Below are 23,078 nucleotides of genomic sequence, written 5' to 3' on the forward strand. Positions count from 1 at the left end.
AGCAGTGCTTCGGGCACCCGTACTCATTATGATAAAAACTGGGTGGCACTGCTCCATTGTGAAAGGTGAGGAGGCCTATAGGTGAAGTCTGGCCATTTGTCTTTCCCGGTTTGCTCCTTCAGTTGGGCTGATAAACCAAATGCAGAAACCCTACACCTCTTTGTGCCTCTGTTGTGTGTGCTCCTGGATGGAGATGACCCGGCTGTGAGAAGCATCACCCTGCACAAAGGCTGTGCTTGAACACCACCCTGGAATGGTCACTTGAAAGCTAAACCACCCCAGACTCATTTTACTGTTGAGACAGTCGATCGACATCTCCTGTTTGTCAGTAGTGTATAGCAGTGGGACGCAATACCCCACTTTGTTGTTCCAAGTACTCTATGACTAAGGAAGGGAGTGTTTGCACAGTGCTCAGAAGGCTGCTGTACAACCACAGATGGCGTCTGTCTGAGGGCTAGTCACCCAGAAGTGGAGGGCTAGTACCTGAAGTCTGGATCTCTTGCTGAGAAGCTGCACATCTGTCCTGAATCTCCCAGACTTGTCGGCTGAGAGAGGGAAGGAGGCTGCCTACACTGCAGGAGCGACTGTCCGCGAAGGAGAGAGGTACAGCGTTTCCCCATTGCTGTGGGTGCTCAGAGCTGGAAAGTGATCCCAGAGGACCTGGGTCTCAGAGAGTAATCCCTCCTTCCCAATCCCACCCAACAGTTTCACGTAGAAACCATACATTTGAAAAGGCCCAGTCAAGCCTGCGATCGAGTGCTGCATGATGCGCCCACGCGAGGCTTCATCTAGTGAATCCTGACTCGCCCCTTGCAGCGCTGCATCTACCAAACCCGTGACCAATCCTAATGCAACATCTTAATTCCTAATCAGTGTGTGTAACGCTGCATCTGCAGAACCCATGACCAACCCATGCACTGGCTGGGAGTGCCCAAGCATCGAAGGCCCTGTTGGGACTGTACCTATGATCCAGCTGGCCTCGGCGAAGGCTAGAGCGGCCGCCTGTGAGGACCCTGCAGGAAGGCTCTTAACAATACTGTCAGGACCGCAGCATCTCAGGATGGCTGTTCCTGGCGACCATGACGAAGACTCAGAGCAGGTCGGCCACTGACCAGGGCCCAGCACCTGAGATGAAGGCGCTCCGGAACTGCCTGTTGGTGCGCCCTCGCTCTTTGGGGTACTGGGCATCCTGAAAGTGACCCTGAGAGATCTGATTAACCCGTGAAGGGGTAAGAGACTTGAGACTGAGCGCACACTCATACTGGGGTGATTGAATGGCACCTGGGCTAGATTCATGATACTCGACTAGGCCCCTAGAGATAGAAGGGAGGCCGCCTAGAACTCCTCGAGAACCAGTGAACAGCCAGGGAGAGAGACAGCCTCCGGGCCAACCAACACAGCACCCAGGGGCACCTCCTTGTTATTATTCAAAGTAGCCTGTATATTAAGTGCCATTGTATGATTAAAGTTCTTACTTTCTTTTTGAAAAAATAAGCACTGGGCTGAACAGTTACTTTATTGGTTTGTTAATTGATTGTTAAGATCTGAGCTCGAGCAATCCCACCCTTCCCCCTGAGACGCCTGCGACTGCTCGTCCTCACTACTCTGAGAAGTCAAGACAGAAAGGGTTGTCCTTGGCCCAGTTTTCAGAGGCATCAGAGGTGAATGCCCTCAACTCCACTGTTGATGTCCAGTAGCCCCTGCCTCCCCGTGGCTCCCTGAAGGGGGTCTGACAGACATGCATGCCTGTTGTTTGTTCTTACGTTCAGAGGGTGCTCCACCTCTGGAGTCTTACAGATGTCTATTCAACCAGCAATGTTTCACCTGATTCAGCCAGATCATAATGCCATTATATGTGCTTTACTGGTGCACTTTTCGGAAACAGCTTGAAGCATCAAAATGGAGCACCGTACCTTGTAATGGTCCAGAGGTGCGCCTGTCGTGGTGCGGGGCACTGCATAGGAAAGTATCCCTCACTTTACTTCATGGAAAACATGAGGGAATATGAGGAACTTACAGTTCAATCAATCAATCAATCAGGGTTTTAAAGAGCCTGCTACTCACCCGTGAGGGTCTCAAGGAGCTGGGGGGGATGGGGTGTAGCAGCTCCAGGTCTCGAAGAGCCAAGTCCTAAGGTCCTTCCTGAACGTGTGGAGGGTTGGGGAGCATCTGATGTTGACCGGGAGCGCGTTCCAGGATTTGGCTGCTATGTAGGAGAAAGCTCTCCCACCGGTTCTGTTTCTGTGGATACGGGGGACTTCTGCCTGGGAGAGGTCAGCGGAGCAGAGGTTCCTCCTGGGTGCGTGGAAACAAACTTGGTTTGTATGTGGCTATTCTTTTCATCCCAGACAATGGTGACCACTCTCCTTGTTCTCATTCTTTATTTCTTAGTACTGTTCTATGACTCTTCCCTCTGGTTCAACAAGTTCACTGTCTTGATTCCTTCATTCTTTTTGCCAGCAGCAGGTGAGCCAATGGAGGTTTTGGCATCCAATGTTCTGTCCTTTGTTGAGTTTATAGAAAGGGCACATACACCAGAGGAAACAAGCCCTATTTGAGAACTGTTTGGGTAGAGAAGGCTGAAAGGAATAGGATAGGATAGGATAGGAAATAAGCTTATATAGAGCTCGAATGCCGTGGCGTCTTGGCGCTGATGTAAGTGGAGATGGTGCGATCTACGTTATCTGATTATATTGAGACAAACTGCCGTGTCTTCAATTCCTTCCTAAAGAGACGTCTATTAGATTGAAACCGAATAGATGTATGCAGTTCGTTCCATAACTTTGCAGCACAGTGCAGTGTTGAAGTGATGACGATCCTACCTCCCCTGGGTAATACTGCCCAGTTCAACGCCACTGAGATTGCCTGCTATGCCGTGGCTGCAAGGTTAACCCTGCGATGCGGCGGTAGTTCTTTCATTCTAGCTCCAAGAAGTAAGAGAATCTACAAAAAAAGATGCGGAGACCCTAAGGACGACCGCAGCCAACTCTGATTTTGAGAACGAAACTCGCGAGCAAGTAAATCATGATCAATTGTTAATTAATACGAATGGTTAAAAAAAAGTAACGACAAGTTCTGATCATAAATTAAAAAATGCCACAGAGAGAGCCAAGGATAAGAACAATCAGAACAAAATAGTAAAACAAATGAGAGGATCATGAAATGTTGAAGTGAATAATATTAACAAAGGGGATATCATGTAGACATTAAATAAAATCAAAAGCAGTTGTACTTGTGATAAGAGTGATTCTGTGCAGTGTTAAATCAATCAATCAATCAGGGGTTTGTAAAGCACACTGCTCAAAGTGTTACAAGTGTGTCAAACACTGTGATCACAGTAACTTGAACACTGCCCTTCTCATAATATGTTTTGTCATGAGTGTAAAGGAAGGGCCATTTGATGAGAGTGCGCAGGTGAGGGTGGATGTGGTGTCACAGGGGGCACAGGAAGACCCTTTATAATTAACTGGCAAAATTGTTTTGAGTTTAGGTTCAGACAAAAGAGTACAAGGGATGTCTGAGTCAATAATGGCACTGAAGCGCAAGTAATGATGGATTCTTGTGTGTAGTTCACTATGGGCCACAAGTACGTAGGTTTCATATTTACGATTACCTAATAGTAAAGTTTTGCAATTCTCTATTAGGTTAGTACAAACAAGGCCAGACTAGACGTATTGGGCATCAGGCATTTCTACAGGAGACTAGAAGGGAGGGGCTGGTTTTGCAGGCATGGGGGCTGGCTTTGCAGCAGTGCTGCAATATCGGTGCCCAGTACCAAAGCTGGTGTGCTTCACACTTGCGCCCACACTTCCCCCGGCGGCTAGTGTGACAAAATAGCCAGGGCTGCTTTGAGTCCCCAGTCCAGCACTGATTGCAAACACCTATGTAATGGTTGCATTAGACCTACCTCATCAATATTCATGAGGTAGGCCGCAATTTGCGGCCAATTGGAATCGCTAGAAAACACAGGGATGGTGGCTTGCTGGAGCCAGCAGACCACTGGATCTTTTTAATGCAGCCAATTTTCCTTAAAGGAAAATGGGAGGCTTTTCAAAAAGAAAACATTTCAGTTTCACATTTGAAGAGTAGGCAGTGGAGTGGTCCGTAAGACCACCTCATACCTTTAAAAACATTTTTGCATGGGTTACCACCAACTTCAGGTTGCATTTTGGTTGCAAAACATTCATACGTACCACAGCAAGTCGCTATTAGAAAGGGACGCCCTTAACACGCCCATCCTAATACCGAATTGCAAAATTGGGTTTGGTACATAGTAAAAGGCTTTTTTCCAGTTTCTGGTTGCAAATGGCCCAATCCTGTGAATCAGGCCGTTTGCAGCAAGAATAAAGGTACGTACATTTGGCCTTATATTAGGGGAAGTGGAAGTCCAGGAGGTACCGGGTAATAAGTAACTACCTACCAATATTTGCCCAGTACGTTACAATGGCCACAAATCAATATTTAAGACATCTCTGCTTTAACATGGACTGTGACATAGAACCCAGGGAAAAATCCATGTAGCAGGCAATGTGACCCTGTTTTGGAGTGGCCACACTAACCGGAAACAGGCAGTAGATTGGATCCCATGGCTGACCCTCCCATGGATGTTGTTTGTTTTGTGAGGGAAGTTATAGTTAATAGAATGGAGCGTGCACAGGTCTCAGTGCATTCAGATGTTACAGAGTTAAAGGATAAATACAAGGGTGTCTTTAGAGACACCAGCAAATACTGACACATGGAGCCACGCCTATGAGACATCGCATGTGGTATGTTCTCTTCCCCTATAGAGTATGGGCACTCACAGACATTTTCCCAGGGGCCACTAAGTATGGTCTGTGGTGTGACCGGGGGTCGCACTGATACCAGCAAGGTGGCAGTCAGGAGTTTGGGTGTAGGGGAAGCGAACCGTGCACATGCAGTGTCTGAATTGCACAATGCGAAACTAGAAAACCGGGGATCAATCCCAGCTTCCACATTTGACCAAATTGTGTGATCTTAGGCAATTGTTTTTTCTTCATTTTGACTCCTTTTCCTTCTCTTGTGTTCAATTTAATTATCTATGATGTTGTCCATTTATAATAGCATCCCAGACCACACAGATGGTGCACATGACAACCGACTTCCCCCGACTTCACTATTGGCTTTGTTGTCAGGGTCAGGTGGAAGCATGAATGCTTCTAAATTCATGTTTGAAAACAATAATTTATAAAGAAGTACCCCTCAATGCAGTGTCATCAACAGCTGTACTAAGGTGAAAAGATTCTGCTTGTTAGCGAAATACTCGTTTTTAAATTTTCAAGAGACTTTATTGTAATTTTACACATTTATTGTAAAATGTCCTTAAAAAAATGATGGTGTTTCTAAAGTGCTGCTGGACTTCTATCCTGAATGTTAATGCTGAGTCAAGGTAAACAGCAGACCAGAGCTGCTGTTCACCAAAGGACGCCATGGAAAGGTCATGAGGGCCATACTTTGAGTATCACTTGGAGTTGATAAAAGTTTTCAGCTCTAATGACATCATAGTATACAGTTTCACCTCAAGAATATTTCCAAGTTAACATCACTTAAATTTATATTGCTACAATAGATCAGACATCTGCTTTCATCCCTTGATTTCAAACAAGACCAGGCCCTTATGAGATCAAGATTGGATTACACCAATCCTCTGCTAGTTCCCAGAATCCACCGGGCTCCCATCAAAGCAGGCTTTCATTCAGCATTCTGATTCGTCACCAGAGCCAGGACGTTTGAAGATATCTCGCCCTTTTTCAGGTTCCTGAACTGGCTGCTTATGGAACCAATAAATATTTTGAAACATGGGTCCATTTTTCACAAGGGTTTAAATCCCCTGAGTATCTCAGTGAGAAGATTGAGATTTCTGTGGGCCAAGCCCACCTGAGGAGCTCTGACCCCCCTCCTGGAAGCTTCAACCATCCAGAAACAGAATATTGCAGTCCTTTTCTGGTAGCGCCCCCAGGTGCCACATCTGAGTATTTCAGTTTTGTCCAGGTTCAGTTTACCATGGCTAGCCCTGATCCAACCTTTGATGGTGAACAAAGATGGTTCCCTTCTGGAGGGCGTGGCCTCCTTGAGGTTCTGATACTTACACCTGATCTGTGTGTTTTCTGGGTAACAGAATGTTTCAACAAAAAGGGGTGACCCTGTGTCCCTCAGAACCTGGGTATGCGTGATTGAAAACAAAAGTGGTTCTGTCGGGTGAGCGCTAACATTGCTTTAAACAAAGGCTGAAAAGCTCAAAACATAACAAACAAAAACCTCTCTCTGAGAAAAATGTATTTTATATGGTAAAAGCAGGGAACACAAAGCACGGCAATTACTTCATTCCGTTTTCGGTTCAGCATTTAAAACATATTATTTGTGACTGTTGTGAACATAGTGACTAGTGCAAAGCATATAGTGACATTTATATACAAATATATACAAATGGGAAGCGGGGAAGGGGGTAATGTCTTTTGTTGGAGGGCCAGTATTTAAGAGTCAGAATTCCAAGGAAACAGATGGTTATTGTCCAAGTTCCTGATGGTATCTTGGCCAAATAAGAGCGTCGACGTTTCGACCCTATGGCGCCCCAATTGGTGGTCGCGGCAGGTCTTTATCAAGACAGGGGGTGAGGACCTGGAAAAAGAGGGGAACGAGGTATCAGTGAGAGTTCGAAAAGATGTAACCCATGTGTTGATTGTGATGCATGTATTAACCAACACCTTACTTCTGCAACCATTAACCGTAAATCTTGTAAATACTTTTTCGCTGGTTCCGACCTATAGTATCCTCTTGCAACCAACAGGATATAATAGCCAATCATGGCACCAGACACTGAAACAGTATTGCTAAGCGACGGACGTGCCGCGCGTCCTCGAGGAGTAGCACCTTACGTTTCCCCATTCCACGCCTCCACTTTGATTGGAAGAGCCGTGTCGCGTCATTATTGCTGACACGCATTGCATAGCAACTAGCATGCTTAACAGCCCAGGCTTCCCGGGCTCACTCTGTTCGAGCTTTATCCTGACAGCTCTGATGGCGCTTTGACACTGCTTGAACCGCCTCCACAACTATCCCAGTTTGCAGAATCGAGGGTAAGCACCCGGTCCCAGCTCCCCGCAGACTTCCCCAGCATAATCGGACCGCACACTAGTCACTTGAGCGTACCCGTTATCGCCTATGCTTAAAAGACCCACTTAGGCACACCTTAAATAGAACTTTGAACGTACTCAGCTATATTAGGTCTGAATGTAGCTTCCTTTCCCACCCACGTCGACTGACAAGCTTCCCTTGTGAATCCAAACCCACCCGTGAGTAAATCTGCATGTTTGTTACTTATGACAAAGTAACTTTTAGAACTCTCTCTGATACCTCGTTCCCCTCTTTTTCCAGGTCCTCACCCCCTGTCTTGATAAAGACCCGCCGCGACCACCAATTGGGGCGCCATAGGGTCGAAACGTCGACGCTCTAATTTGGCCAAGATACCACCAGGAACTTGGACAATAACCATCTGTTTCCTTAGAATTCTAACTCTTGAATACTGGCCCCCCAACAAAAGACATTTCCCCCTTCCCCGCTTCCCATTTGTATATATTTGTATATAAATGTCACTATATGCTTTGCACTAGTCACTATCAGCCTGATTCATGAAGCTAAATTGCACTCGCAAAGGGCAAGATTCTCAGAATCTTGCCTTTTGCGAGTGCAATTTTGGCATTTGGGATTCACAATCCCAAATGCAAAAATCGCTAATGAAGAATTAGCTAATATGCGAGAATTAGCATTTAAGGAATCTCTATTAGAGATTCCTTAAATGCTATTCATGACACTTTCAAAAATTGTGATTTTGCAAATTTGGGCCGCTATTTACCGAGAGGTCAGACCTCTCGGTAAATAGCAAAAACTTAGAAAAATGCTTTTAAAAGCATTTTTCTAAGTTGCATGTTGCACACACACATGTCCTTTGGACATGTGTGTGCGCAACACCTGTTCAAATGTGCATTTTAAGGGGGCTACAGGGTGTCCTTTGGACACCCCTGGCACCCTTAAAATCGCTATCTTATTTGCGAGTAGTAAATTGCTACTCGCAAATAAGGGATACTCCCCATTCATTCCTATGGGCCTTTTGGCCCATAGGAATGAATGGGGAGTTATTCCTTTTTTTGCGAGTAGCAATTTTCTACTCGCAAATAGAGAACATGTAGGAATCGCTATTTATTTAGCAATTCCTACATGAATACCGTTTTGCGTGTCCTCAATAGCGAGTAGCTATGATTCGCTATTAGGGCCACGCAAAACGGCCCGTACATGAATCAGGCTGTATGTTCACAACAGTCACAAATAATATGTTTTAAATGCTGAACCGAAAACGGAATGAAGTAATTGCCGTGCTTTGTGTTCCCTGCTTTTACCATATAAAATACATTTTTCTCAGAGAGAGGTTTTTGTTTATGTTTTGAGCTTTTCAGCCTTTGTTTAAAGCAATGTTAGCGCTCACCCGACAGAACCACTTTTGTTTTCAATCACGCATACCCAGGTTCTGAGGGACACAGGGTCACCCCTTTTTGTTGAAACATTCTTTTGCAAGTGCTCACTTGCGAGGGTTCATTACGTTGATTCATGCTTTTTAACAATTTGTTTGAAATGTACTTTAATTAAATTAAGAATGTCAGATAAAGAAACCTTGTCCTACAGTGAAGACTACATAGCGAAATTGATAGAGGAGCAAAGTTCATCAAGCTTTCTCCTTGGTTCAGAGAGAACAACCTCTGATGTAACACTCAATGAAAAGCTGCTCAAAATAGAAAGACTTGAAAAGAAACTAATCCGATCCCGTCTCCATGGACACGTTCTTGCTAAATATCTTGCATCCAACATTATTCCCAAAGGCTTGCAAATCAGGAATGAGCCTGGAATATTCATAGACGTGCCGAAATTTAGGGAAGGCTCCAGTTTTGTGGCAAATAACTGCTCCAGGCACTGGATGGTGCTAGGGGTGGAGACGGCCATAGATTACGTCAAAAAACTGATACAGGAAATTGCTGACCTGAAAAAGGAAATATTGGAAGACGGGGCGCTTGCAAACGCCAAAGAAGCACTAGAGAAAGCAGAGAAGACTTTGGCTGAGTTCAATACAGTAACATTGAATAGAAAATTGGACAAACTAAGCAAAGACATCCGCAACTACGACCAAAAAATCACGTATCCATACCTTGCGGACGAATACTACGAAGAGGACGATCAAGGCTTCTTTACCAACAGAGGCAGACAAGGGCCAAGGAGGTTCACAACATTCTCCAACTCCTCAGCTGGCAGTGGATCTGACTCGGAACAAGAAACTGCATCAACCAGCAGACAACAACCACAGGGTCCACAACAACAACATTTTTTAGACCAAGGCTACCGCCCACCCAACCGAGGCGGCACAGCCCAACAAGGTTGGGCACCGAGAAGAACATGGAACAGGCCAAGAGGGGCGGCGAGAGGGAACACGAGAGTGAGATTCTACCAACCAGAAGTGCATGGGGAGATCTCAACCCGGAAACAATCCTACAGATGGTAACCGAAGCCTTAGACGACAATGCCCCTGGCTCCAATACAAATATGTCAGAAATAACAGAAGCGCAAAGAGATGATCTGCACACCCAGCGACAACTCGAGGTTGATTTGATAACCAGTGCACAGAGAGACGAACCACCTAACACGGATGAGGGAATGGAACCACCTCGAGAAACAACTGGATCCCAATCCACTATGATTGAAGGCATACAGTATGACGATGTCCAGCATACGAGAGATCCTATACCAGAAACCCATCCACTCTCGGATCCCATCATTAATCTATCAAATCATCAGATTACACCTGCTAAAAGAAGTGTTCTCAGCAAAGGACTTTCATTCATCCCTACAAACAGGCCTGATGCCTTTACAACAAAAATGGAACTACAAAAATTCTTCCGCAAAGTACGGCTGAAATACTACTTTGGTAGGAATGATTACAATCCCAAGATAACAGCGACTCGGTTTAAACCGCCATCCACCTTCACCCCTGGATCCTACTGTATGAGCCAACGGATACTGGCATTCGAACAAACGGTAATGCAAGAAGTGATGATGAGTCTTGAAGAAAGACATTACATTAAATACAACATCACTAAAGGAGAGAACCTTGCATTAAAGGAGCTCAGCAACAACACAACCATTATCGTGAAGGCAGCAGATAAAGGGGGAGCGGTGGTATTACAAAATACGGACGACTACATAACAGAGATCCAACGTCAGCTGGCTGAAAGAGATAGCTATCAGCCGACACCAAGAGACCCAACAGTGAGTATAAGAACACTGATAGAAACATTGACAGAGGAAGGGGTCAACCAGGGCTTCCTCAGTACACCGGAAAGGGACTTCCTAATCAAAAAAGAACCTCGGATCCCGACCATCTACACCCTGCCCAAGGTGCACAAGGGATTGAATAATCCTCCAGGGAGGCCCATCATATCCGGTTGTGGGTCTGTACTTGAACCAGTGAACCAATTCATCGATCATTTTTTAAAACTTTTTTTCACAATTGGTATTCCTTCTTTCTTTCCTTCCTTCTTTGGTTGTTTGTTTGTTTCTTTATTTCATTCTTTCCCTTACTCTCTCTTTTCTTTCTTTCTTGTGCTCCACCTTTCTTGCTTTCCTTCTTTCTTTTCATCTTTCTTTCCTTCTTACTTGCTTTCATTCCTTCTTTCTTTCCTTTCATTTTCTTCCTTTCCTTATTTCTTGCCTGCCTTTATTTTTCTTTCTTTCTTTCCTTCCTACTTCTTTCTCTTTTTTCCTTCAGTCTTTCCTCATTTCTCTTTCTTACTTTCTTCTTTCTTGCCTGCTTCTCTTTATTTCACTCTCTCTCTCTTTCTCTCTATCTCTTTCTCTCTTTGTTGCTCAAAGGCTCGAGGCTGACAGCCAATGGCAGAATGATTGGCTTGTTTTGCTCTGTGTTAGCCATGATGTTTTGATTTTACTAAAAGTATGTGCCTGTCATGATTACTTATACGGGTTTTCAGCCACACTTCATCCATTTGTCTGTGATTGTCATTCACATATTTCTCCAACACACTTAAGCATGCATCAAGGGGAAATGCATCAGCCCCCTTCAGCCATTGGCTGACTTCACTGTCAGTTATGGCATGCTGCCTTTTCACAAAGAGCACATTCACACACAAGGTAGTTGACTTCAGTGCCAGGGAGTTCTATGGTAATGTGCTTTTTTGAGACCATAAAACTTGTTTTTCTTTAGTCATTATTTGTTTTTAGATTGATGAAGACCCAGCAGCTTCCCAAACAATGAAGCTTTAAAAAAGCCATGACCATACAAAACAAGAACTGCCAAAAGGCTGGCGGTCAACTCTAGACCTATTGGCTATGCCAATGCTTGTTTAATTTAGGTAGGTTTGCTTCTCTAATGTAGAACACCACTTTATTACAGGCTGCACATTTACATTTTGTCTTCATCCTAAGATTACATTTTTATTTGCTTCAAGATTCAGGACTTTGGGCCTTATGTCCGTACACCGCATTCAGCAAAAGTGGTCGCAATTTGTCCAATGACTTTATCCGAATACATTGAATTTTTGCAAACCAACATATAAATTAAAACATGGTTCACAAAATTGCAAACATGGTTCACAAAATTCAAATTTGTAGGATGTTGGAATTTGACCTACTTCACTGCTATGCATGAGGTAGGTCGTAAACTGAGACCCACTGCTAATTGAGGCCTTCACACGGATGGTAGCCTGCTGGGGTCAGCATACCATGATGCCTGTGATTGGTTTTAAATACAGCAATATTATTTCATGAACACAGCCTTTAAAACTTTTTTTACCAGAAAGCAGAGGTCCAAAAGACCCCGGTCTACTACTTTTATTTTTTTCACAACATTGACATAGAGGAATGGGTCCCTAAGAGGCACTTCCGGTTTGCGAGTGGCTTATTACCTCCTTTGGGGTGTCGGTAACCTTTCAATGATTTGTGACCATTGTCCCATACCATTAGAAATCAGAAACTGGAAGGTACACCCTACACATGCCTTTTTTCAATTTGCAGTTCGGTAGTGGCAAACCTGTTTTGCGATTTACTATCAAGCGACTGAATAACCATTAGGGTTCTGAAAATAACCAAAGGCTATATTGGAGTAGAAAGGGCTCTGATCAGAGTCTTTGTGACAGCAAAAAAGTGTTGACCCTTTGTGCAGAATGTAGTGGACAGAGTAGGGATAATATGGGTGATAATACTGAAAAGTAAATTGCTGATATGTTCATCTGTAGGGTATAAAAGTGCTAAAAGTAGTGACACTACTTCACCTACATCCCTTTCTGTTTCAGTGGTCTGGGGTTCATGGTTTGAATATGCCGTTGCCTGGAATGAACATATAGACGATGAAAATGTGATGGTCCTAATGTTCGAAGACATGAAAGCGGTAAGAAGTGTTTGCTGGTGGTTTCCATTGCATTGTGAGGTTTAGCATCCACTTGGAATATTTACATAGTTGTTTGAGAGTCAAGTGACAAAATGGGCCAAAGACAGTAACTCAGCACATCCCCATCCTGCTCTGCTGGTCCCGAAGAGCAGTGGTGCGTACCCTTGCTATGTAATATGTTGAGGGTACCACTGTCTTCTTCACAGATATTAAGTTCATCACAGTTCCCTTCGTACCCATGGCATGTAATATCCTAAAGGTGCTACTGTCCTGTTTATAATAATAATATAAATAATAATCCACATTTGTAAAGCGCACAATCACCCGTTAGGGTCTCTAGGCGCTGGGGGCCGTCGGGAAGATTAAGCAAGCTATTGCCCAGAGTCACATGGTGCTGGGCTAACCTGCCGCTGGAGCCGGGGATCGAACCGAGATCCCCAGATTCCAGCGTCAGTCGCCCTGGCCGCGGCGCCACATATGACATGTTTTTTTTTTACTGTTCTCAGCATGTCCTTGCCATGTAATATTTTGAGGGAACTGCTGTTCTGTTGAAATATATCAAGTTCATTATGGTTCCCTGTGTACCCTTGATATGTAATATGTTGAGGGTTCCGATGTCCTGTTTCAATCTCCCAAGTTCATTACAGTTACCTGCAAACCCTTGGCATGAAATATGTTGACGGTACCGCAGTCCTGTTTACATATGCCAAGATCATTAAGGTTCCCAGCATGTCCTTGACATGACATGTAATATATTGGGGGTACCACTGTCTGTTCACATATATCAAGTTTATTACAGTTCCCTGCATGGCATTTACATGTAATATGTAGAGGGTACTGCTGCCTTCTTCCCATGTACCAAGTTTATTACAGTGTCTCTTATGGTACATACGTGTCTCCGTACCTTATATGCATTTCTCATCCTTAGATTAACGGGTGCCTGGGCGGGTACTTTAGAAGTCACACCAGGTGCACATGATAACATGAGGACTCTCAGTTCATAGACAGATGAGTCACGGTAACACAAGTTAAACTTTTATTTGTTCAATTCTGAAGCACAATGTTGCATCATTTAGGTTTCTAAAGTGTGTTCATTGGATGACTTGGGGAGAAATGGTCAAAACTAAGGGGCCTATTAGGATGGCGGGCAGATCGCCCCCGCCGGGCCGGCAGGGGTGATCTGCCCGTCATCCTTCCATGATTGACCCCACCACATTTGGATGGCTGGGTGGTCCGTGGCGGACGGTAAGACCATCTGCTGCTTTTCCGCCAGTCGACATGTTGACGGGGCGGAAAACTGCCACAATATGGTGGTGGTATCTGTAAGACACCTCCAACCATATCAGGATGCCGGTGGAGAGCAGCCTTTCCATGGCGGCAACGGCATGCAGTTTTTGCTGTTGGGGGCCCACAGCGGGCCCCCAGGATGTTGGGGGATGGCGGTGCACATGGGACCCCTGCATTGGCATGGACAAGGTGGCAGGTGCCATGCGGTGCCTGTCACCTTGTGCATGCCAATGCACACGTGCATTCCCAGCATTGTGGCGGGCGTTGTTGTGAGCACCGCCCGCCACAATGCTGGGAATGGAGATGCCACCGCTAATTGCACCCCTGGCTAGTGGTCCTGCATACCGTTACGGTCCGCCCACCATGATAATGGTGCCCCAAGTATTTTCAATCAATCAAAATGTTTTATGTGGGTTTACTTAAAATCATCTAAATAGCACAAATAACTCGAACATCCATACTAATATTATAAAGAGAGAGCCCAAACCTTTGAGGCGGGTAATCTCAGTAACCACAGCACCAATCACTAAACCCAATACAGCGTTGGAAAGAGCAGTTGCAGCAGAAGAACATAGGCTATGCAGACGGCCACCATATACATTTAAAAGGTAAAAGAACCGTGCCAGCAAAGTAGTCCCTTGTGGGCGTGTCTGCGTTCTGCTGTGGGTGTGTGCTCGGGGCGTGACAAACGCTGGGGGCATGTGGTACGTTCCGCCCTTCATGCCATGTGAGTCGTAATTGCGCCACATCAAGGGGCCCGCTGGGGGCGTGTGTCCGCGCTGTGGGCGTGTGTCCGCCCTTCATGAAATGTGAAGCGCCAATTGCGCTGCATCAAGGGGCACGCTGGGGGTGTAACAAACGTTGGGGGCTTATGCTATGTTCCGCACTTCATGCCATCTGGGTCGTACATTAATCAGATCATCTGCTGTGTGCTGGGGTGTCACAAAGGCGTTCACATCGAAGCGTGGTAAGTAACCATTCGCAAGACTCCCTTGGGGGACTGCCCGTTATCTCACACATACTGAGGGTGCCGAATGCAATGTGTGCCTTGGCCTGGGTGCGTCTGAATGGGCCGAACTCAGTGTGTGGCTTGGCCTGGGTGCGTTTAAAAAGCACTCGGGCCGAAGAGCGTCGGTGTGGGTCATAAAAAAATAAGAACAGCGGGAAACAATCATTCAAGACTCACACAATTCTAATTGTTAGACGGTCGCCGCTGGCCCTCAAGCAGGGGCACACACGACTGATCATGTCTGAGGGGACAATTACTGCAGCTCTCATGCGTGCTGTTACTGAACTATCACATTAAACCAAATTACACGCACCTGCTAACATCAGCCAGGGCTGTAGCCGGGCTCAGGCAGTGGATCACTACACTAATTACATGCGCCTGCTAACATGAACCAGGGCTGCAGCTGGGCCTGAAGCGGGAGGACACACGAATGACTGTACCTGAATACACACATTACACACATTCTATTTCATACCCGGACAACGTCGGGACAGGCTGCTAGTATACATATACAGAGTAAAATAAACGTTTCCCCTGTTTGTTCAACATCCCTTCAATAAGGTCGTTTTAGATGTCCTAAATTTCCGAATCTGTCATAAGGAACATGTTGGAAGATAGAGAATGGCATGCTCAGCCTTTTGTTAGAATGTATTGGAATTGGGGTATCTGCATGCTCAGGTGATTGTTTGTGGAGAGGTCTCATGCTTAGAATGTCCAGTAATAAACTTATGTAGATGGGTGGTGCCTGCAAAGGTGGTATCATTTCAAAGGTTTTCATTTTTAGGTTTTGTCTACACAGCGTGAGATCTCTTGTATTTAATAGTAGCTTACCCGTCGCGCGTTGCTGCGATTTCCGAAGAAAAGAAATTCAAAGAAACTCGTTATGATAACATTCAATTTACATTGTGTCATTTTTATTGAAACTTACTCATTTTAATATGTAAAACATTTCAAAGTGTTGTTTTAATTCTATTTATTTATTCGAGTGCTTGTGGATACACGATTTTTTGTTTTTCCGTCTGGTGCGTACATCAGAATTCGAAAGATTACGAGGGCCCTAGGGGGGCGATATTTAAATTTTTTTTATCCCAGAAACCTTCGCGGGAGTGTACTCAACAACTTCCCAAATATTCTTGGCGATCGGATGAATGCTGTTTTAATTCAATTTATTTATTCGAGTGCTTGTGGATACACGATTTTTTGTTTTTCCGTCTTGTGCGTACATCAGTATTCAAAAGATTATGAGGGCCCTGGGGGGCTGATATTTAAAAAGAAATTATGCAGAAACCTTTGCGGGAGTGTGCTCAACAACTTCCTAAAGTTTCCTGGCGATCGGATGAATGCTATTTTAATTCTATTTATTTATTCGAGTGCTTGTAGATACACAATTTGTTGTTTTTCCGTCTGGTGCGTACATCAGTATTCGAAAGATTATGAGGGCCCTGGGGGGGCGATATTTAAAAAAACTGTATGCCAGAAACCTTCACTGGAGTGTACTCAACAACTTCCCAAAGTTTCATGGCGATTGGATGAATGGTGGAGTAATGCATGAAGGACCAACAGACAGACAGACAGACAGACATACATTCGTTTTTATATATATAGATATCTTAAAGAGGCTCTTATCAGCTCCAATTCATTGAAGTACTCTGTTCATCCGCTTTTGTGTGGAACCTTTTCTAGTTTACCTTCCCTAATTCCACTCATTGAAACTATGTCACGGCCATCGTTGCATGCCGTTTAAGCACAGCATTTTGTTGCTTGTTGATGACCATTGTCTGAGTTTAGATTGTGATTAAACTAACAGCAATTCCACGCATTCAAAGTTTTTGTTGCTTGGTTTTGTTTCTGCTTCAAATTTTTGGTTATGAGCACTGTCTCGTTTCCTTCAATGTATGTGTGGGCAACATTTACTTCGATATCATGTTATGCCCTCACCACGCACTGTCAATGTTTTTGAGAGCTGTTTTATTTATTATGTTTTAGGTCGCGATGACTAGTTTTTTTAACTAATGTGCACATTAATGTTTTTTGCTTGCTTTTGTTTCAATACACATTTTTTAAATATAATTATATCATTTTAGCATGCATTGTGAAAGGTTTTCAGAGCTGTATGGTTTCTTCGTTTTTGGAGCACAATTCATTTTGTTGGCTTGTTAGACTACTGCATTTTGTTTACTTTTCCTTGTTGTCTATTGGCACTGCATTAGTAGATGCTAAAGAATAAAAACATTCCCACGCACAACCTAATAGTTAATAAAAATGTAAAATGGGCAACTACTAACTTAATGGGTCGTGTGTTTTTGAATAAGCTAAACCTATTAAAATGCAGCCATCGTTGCATGTTGTTTAACACAGCATTTTTTTGGTTCCTTAACGACTATTGCATGCATTGAATACATGATTACACTAACAATAATTACACGCATTTAAAGCTTTTGTTGCGTGAATTTTTCCTCTGAGCACGCATTGACCAGGTTTTTGAAAACTGTGTAATTTCATTAATTTTGAGCGCGTGAATTGGTTTTTTTCCCCCAATTGTCTTTTCCGATTTCCTGTAATGCTATTTATGTGAAACCTTGCAGTTTTTGTCAAACACACCAACTTCATTCATAATGAGTTATTTTTGTGTTAACTCTGGTTACTTTTTGGCTATCTTTTATGTTAAAAACACATACCTCCTTTTTCCAAGCATGAGCAGTCCAACTATCCGGTTCACCAGACAAACGCAATGCATTTGCAGCTGAATATTTTTTTTCTCACATGCTGTCTTTGTGGATAGCAAATTACTAATAGAAGTTTAAAGGTCTCCGGCAGTCTCTCATTTTGTGCCTTGTTTGACCTTTGTTCATTCTCTTGTATACAATGGCTGGTTGTAGCATTATCTTTGTCCATTACTGACAAACATTTTATTTCAAAATGCTTGTGGTTTGCAGCACCCTCATTTGGAGCCATAGAAGTAGTTTGTCTGAATAGGTTGATCTTTTGGATGCAAAGGCTGTTTTGTTGCTAAAATCCAGAATTTACATGTACTCTGGCACTTAATTAAGTCTATTAATATTAATGCAAGGTTTTTTTGTGTTTAAAATAGTTTATTGAAATTTCAAATGAAACAATAAACAAAAACAATACAAAAATAGTACCAAAAATGTACCCAATTACAATTGAAAGATAATTTAAAAACAGCCATTAAATTACAATAGGTAAAGACAGTAAATATAATCATAGAAAAAACAAAAGGGAGGGGAGGAACAAATATAAATCTAAATAATGATGCTAATAAAATTGAGCTACTATAACATGAAGATTAGACTATTAAAATATCAATGAACAACTGGCAATAAAAACATATTTATGAAGATAAATATATATCAACAGTTTTCCAAAAACTATGATAAGAATTAGAATTATGATGAATGCCATTAAAATATAATTGAGCTCCTCTTCTAGTAAAAATGAGCCACAACCACCAAACATGAACAGATAATAATGAAACTTCTTTCCAACATGTTGTAATGGATTTAAAAGCTGCTGATAATAGAAAATTGAAAAGTTTACTTTTTGTGAAAGAACAACAGATTTACAGATTAACAGTTTGAATGAAACATTATCATGAATATTTAGTACCTTTTTTTTATAATTTCCCAAACATCTGTCCAAAATTTAAAAACAAAAGGACAATCATAAAGCATATGTTGTAATGAAGCATTATGTAAATTACAGTGCCAACAAATTGAAGATGGAAGAAGTTGTGCTTGAAATAAACGTAATGGTGTACATAAAAGATTATATAAAATATAAGTATTAGTTTGATAGAGCGAAACGAGTAACCAACCAGAAATACTATTAAGCCAAATAACTTTCCATGTATCAATAGATAAAGAAATTGAAAGTTTGTTATTCCAGAATGTTGAGATCACATCAATGTTGGTTCCTTGAGAGATATACTTTTTTTTTAATATAATATTTTTTATTTTTACTTAACATTTGTATGGCGTGACGAATCATCCCCAAGGGGATCTCACGGCGCCTAGCAGCAAAAGATTCAACCACTCACTCCGCCTGAGCCCCTAGAACAGCCAAGTTTTTAGGCTCTTCTTGAATTGCCCCAAAGACGAACAGAACCGCAATTCTTCCGGAAAGATATAGAAATGCCATGAGAGAAAGTAGAAACTGTTTCAATATAAATTGATAAATCTGATTTAACATTAGAAGGAATATAATAAGGGAATGAATTTAAAATGGAATTACATAAAGATTCATAGTTGATAAAATCAGAAGGAGGTAAAAGAAATTTTGCTTGTAAAGCTTCAAATGAAATAAAAGCAGTATTGCAATAAACATCTTTACTGTAAAATATACCAGCTTTAATCCAAGAACACCAAAATCTAACATTCCTATTAAGTTTCATGATTGGGTTATACCACAATGACATATCTTCAGTAGTGGGTATGGGTGATTGAAAAATGTTATCTAAATCATTTAAAATTAGTTTAGTGGACCTTAAAATACCATAATTATGAAAAAAATGGGATTTATTAGACATAGTTAGCTAAGTGGGTAGAGGAAAGGGTTCTATTAAAGATTTTTTGATAAGAAGCCAATTATAGGGATTACTCAGAAAAGAGCGATGTAATCAAAGAGAGCTTTGTTTTAAAATAAAAGCTTTGCTTTAAAGAAAAAAGTCTGGTAATCCAAAAACCCCCATTATATTTGGACAATTTTTATTTTTTATATCTGATACGAGATGATTTGTTGATCCAAAGAAATTTGGAGAGGAGCTTCTCTACAGTTTTATAAAACTTTAAAGGAAATTGAGTAGGAATCATAGCAAGGGAATAACAAAATGTGGGTGCTTTAGTCATTTTCATGGAGTTCATTCTTTCCCACCATGAAAGGTGGAGAGAGGACCATTTGGAGATCTTATCTTTAATATAATTTAAGAAGGAGTCACACTTCATCAATATTGTTGATTTCATAGATGAAGAAAGTATAAAACCAAGGTATTTACATTTATCTTTTTTGCCAAATAATTTTATTTATAGGTAGCACATAAGGAGTACAGTAAGTATTTAAAGGAAAGAATTCTGTTTTATTGGAATGTAATTTGTATCCAGAAACAGTGGAAGAAAACGAAAAAAATTCCATCAGGGAAGGAAAAGAGGATAAAGGATCACTAACAAATAAAAGTACATCATCAGCATAAGCTAAAGTTTTAATAATAACTTCTTTGATATTAATTCCAGTAATTTTGTCATATTTTCTAATGGAAACAAGTAAGGGTTCAATACCGAGAAGAAACAAAAGCGGGGAGAGGGGACAACATTGTCTTGTACCTCTGAAAAGAGAAAATTGGTTTGAAATTTGGCCGTTAATAAATAAACGAGCAATAGGCAGGAGAATACAAAGCAGAAATCATACGGATAAACCTGTCACCAAAATTAAATGATAATAAAGTACGAAATAAAAACTGCCAGTGAATTTTATTGAAAGCTTTTTTAGCGTCTAATGCAAGAATTCCTGATGGTGAAGATAAAGTGCATTCTTGTTCAATAACATGAAGCAAAGTTCCTGTATTATTGGCAGAATATCTATCTATACTAATATAATAAAGAGAGAGCCCAAACCTTTGAGGCAGGTAATCTCAGGAACCACAGCACCAATCACAACACCCGATACAGCATTGGAAAGGGCAGTTGCAGCAGAACGACATAGGCTATGCAGACGCCCACCATATACATTTAAAAGGTAAAAGAACCGTGCCAGCAAAGTAGTCCCTTGTGGGTGTGTCTGTGTTGTGCTGTGGGCATGTGCTGGGGGTGTGACAAACGGTGGGGGCGTGTGGTACGTTCCGCCCTTCATGCCATGTCTCATATTGTGTGCTGTGGGCGTGTGCTGGGGGCATGGGCATGTGAGGGGCGCGGGATTATGGAAAAAAAAGCGAGCGTTGTGTCTATTATTTCATTTTTTTTCTTCCCAGGTTCTGTACATTCCAGCTCCGGGTGTGCTTGCCCCGCGCTCCCAGTGACGTGCACCTGCTTTACTGTATGGAGGTCAGGCATGGCGCTATTCCCAAGGGCCAGAAGGACCGCAAACAGGGGCCATTGTGCAGGAAATGTAATCTCGCCTTAAGTTCCGGTGACGCCTGAAGCGCACACTGGAGATTTTCCACTTCTGTTGCGCACAGGCCTTGCGCCACGCACATCCGAACACAAGGCCCGCCTCCACGGAAATAGCAAGAAAGGGACTATCTCTCCCCCGGGAATATGTGACGATATTCCGCAAACCAACATCCCGCATACCATCACCCATGCCATTATAACGCAAATGCATGTGTGGTAAAGTCATATACATTGTAAAAGTACATTATTAAAACATCAAATATATGTTTGTATATATGTGTATTTATATATATATATATATATATATATATATATATATATATATATATATATATATATATATATATATTGCAACAGCCAAGAAAAGAAATCCAATGCGCACTCAGAGAGGGAAAGGTCTCACCAGTTTATTCCACAATTATTGCTACGCGTTTCGACACCCGGCGGTGTCTTGATCACACGATACTTTTTCGTGAAGTGATGACGTGCATAAATAAAGTTTTCAACATACACAGTGTAAACATAAACAAAGTACTAATGCAATGTAATGTATCTGTAACTGAAAGCGCCATATTGAAGTGGAAAAAGGGAGGTTTATAACAATAAATGCAGTACATACACGTTACATGAGATGTAATAAATTCTGCAATATTAGTTTCCCAAAGTATAATATCTAAAGTGAACGCGCAAATTATTTCACTTCCTTTAACATTCACTAAGAACAATAACTTATGCGGGCTGTTAGTCAAATGAACGTTTAAATTTGTTTTCTGCCCGATTCAAAATTTGCATTGGAAAAAGAGGTAGATTACACGGCTATCTTAGAACCGTAACTACCAGTGTGAACCATGTGTGCAAGTGGCAAAATGCCCGGGCCAATGGCCATACGAGTAATGCCTACCAGGTTCATCGCATTGCAGTAAAACCGCACGCATTTATTGCAATTTTAATTATAAATCAAACAGTTTCTGTACTGGGACTAGTGCCCGTATTTATACACTTAAAATGTAGAACCCTTCCCAAATAGTGGCTCGAAATAACAGATATCATTATTGCATGACAAAATACACCATTGAATAGAAAGTGCAAAATAAATTGCAATTTTTTTTTTGCAATTGAGCAGTAATATTTAAACAGATACCTCTTATTTACCCATAGATTTGACATAAAAAATATGTCTATATATAAAATGTATATATATAAAAAAAAAAATATATATATATATACATACACACATTTTTTAAATTTAATTAAAACATTTATTCTTTTAAATTGCATCATTTATATTATTTTTATTTATTATTTTATTTCCCTTTACACCCTGAAAACGAATCCTACCCTGCTCCCTTTAAATACCCCTGCACCCCATAATCATAACCCACCTGTACTCCTTAAAATACCCCAACACCCTTGAACACTATCCCATCTTACCCTATAAATATACCCTGTACCCCAAAACTCAAACCTATCCCTAAACCCTAAAAATACCCCTGTACCCCAAAACCAAAACCTAGCCCTGAACCTTATAAATACCCCTGTACCTCAAAACCCAAACATACCCTGAACCCTAAAAATACCCCTGTACCCCAAAACCCAAACCTAGCCCTGAACCCTAAAAATAACTCTGTACCCCAAAACCCAAACCTACCCCTGAACCCTAAAATACCCCTGTACCCCAAAACCCAAACCTAGCCCTTAACCCTAAAAATACACCTGTACCCCAAAACCCAAACCTAGCCCTGAACCCTTAAAATACCCCTGTACCCCAAAACCCAAACCTACCCCTGAACCCTAAAAATACCCATGTACCCCAAAACCCAAACCTAGCCCTGAATCCTATAAATACCCCTGTACCTCAAAACCCAAACCTACCCCATAACCCTAAAAATACCCCTGTACCCCAAAACCCAAACCTGCCCCTGAACCCTAAAATACCCCTGTACCCCAAAACCAAAACCTAGCCCTGAACCCTTAAAATACCCTGTACCCCAAAACCCAAACCTACCCCTGAACCCTAAAAATACCCCTGTACCCCCATTCCTAGCCCTGAACCCTAAAAATAACCCTGTACCCCAAAACCCAAACCTAGCCCTGAACCATAAAATAACCCTGTACCCCAAAACCCAAACCTAGCCCTGAACCCTAAAAATAACCCAAAACTATATCTGAACCCTTAAAATACCCAAACACCCCAAAACAT

The 23,078-nt window shown here is 42.1% G+C and overlaps 1 protein-coding gene across 1 annotated transcript in view; it reads left to right on the plus strand.

The window, feature by feature from the left end:
- Positions 1-23,078, plus strand: part of LOC144770900 (sulfotransferase 6B1-like) — a 202,126-nt gene that overhangs the window by 88,823 nt on the left and 90,225 nt on the right. The window contains exon 5 of the mRNA XM_078655692.1: positions 12,366-12,460. Coding sequence (XP_078511818.1) covers positions 12,366-12,460 — 95 coding nt within the window. The remainder of the gene's footprint in view (positions 1-12,365; positions 12,461-23,078) is intronic.

The sequence above is a fragment of the Lissotriton helveticus genome, chromosome 7 (genome assembly GCF_964261635.1).
Source record: "Lissotriton helveticus chromosome 7, aLisHel1.1, whole genome shotgun sequence".
Classification (NCBI taxonomy): domain Eukaryota; kingdom Metazoa; phylum Chordata; class Amphibia; order Caudata; family Salamandridae; genus Lissotriton; species Lissotriton helveticus.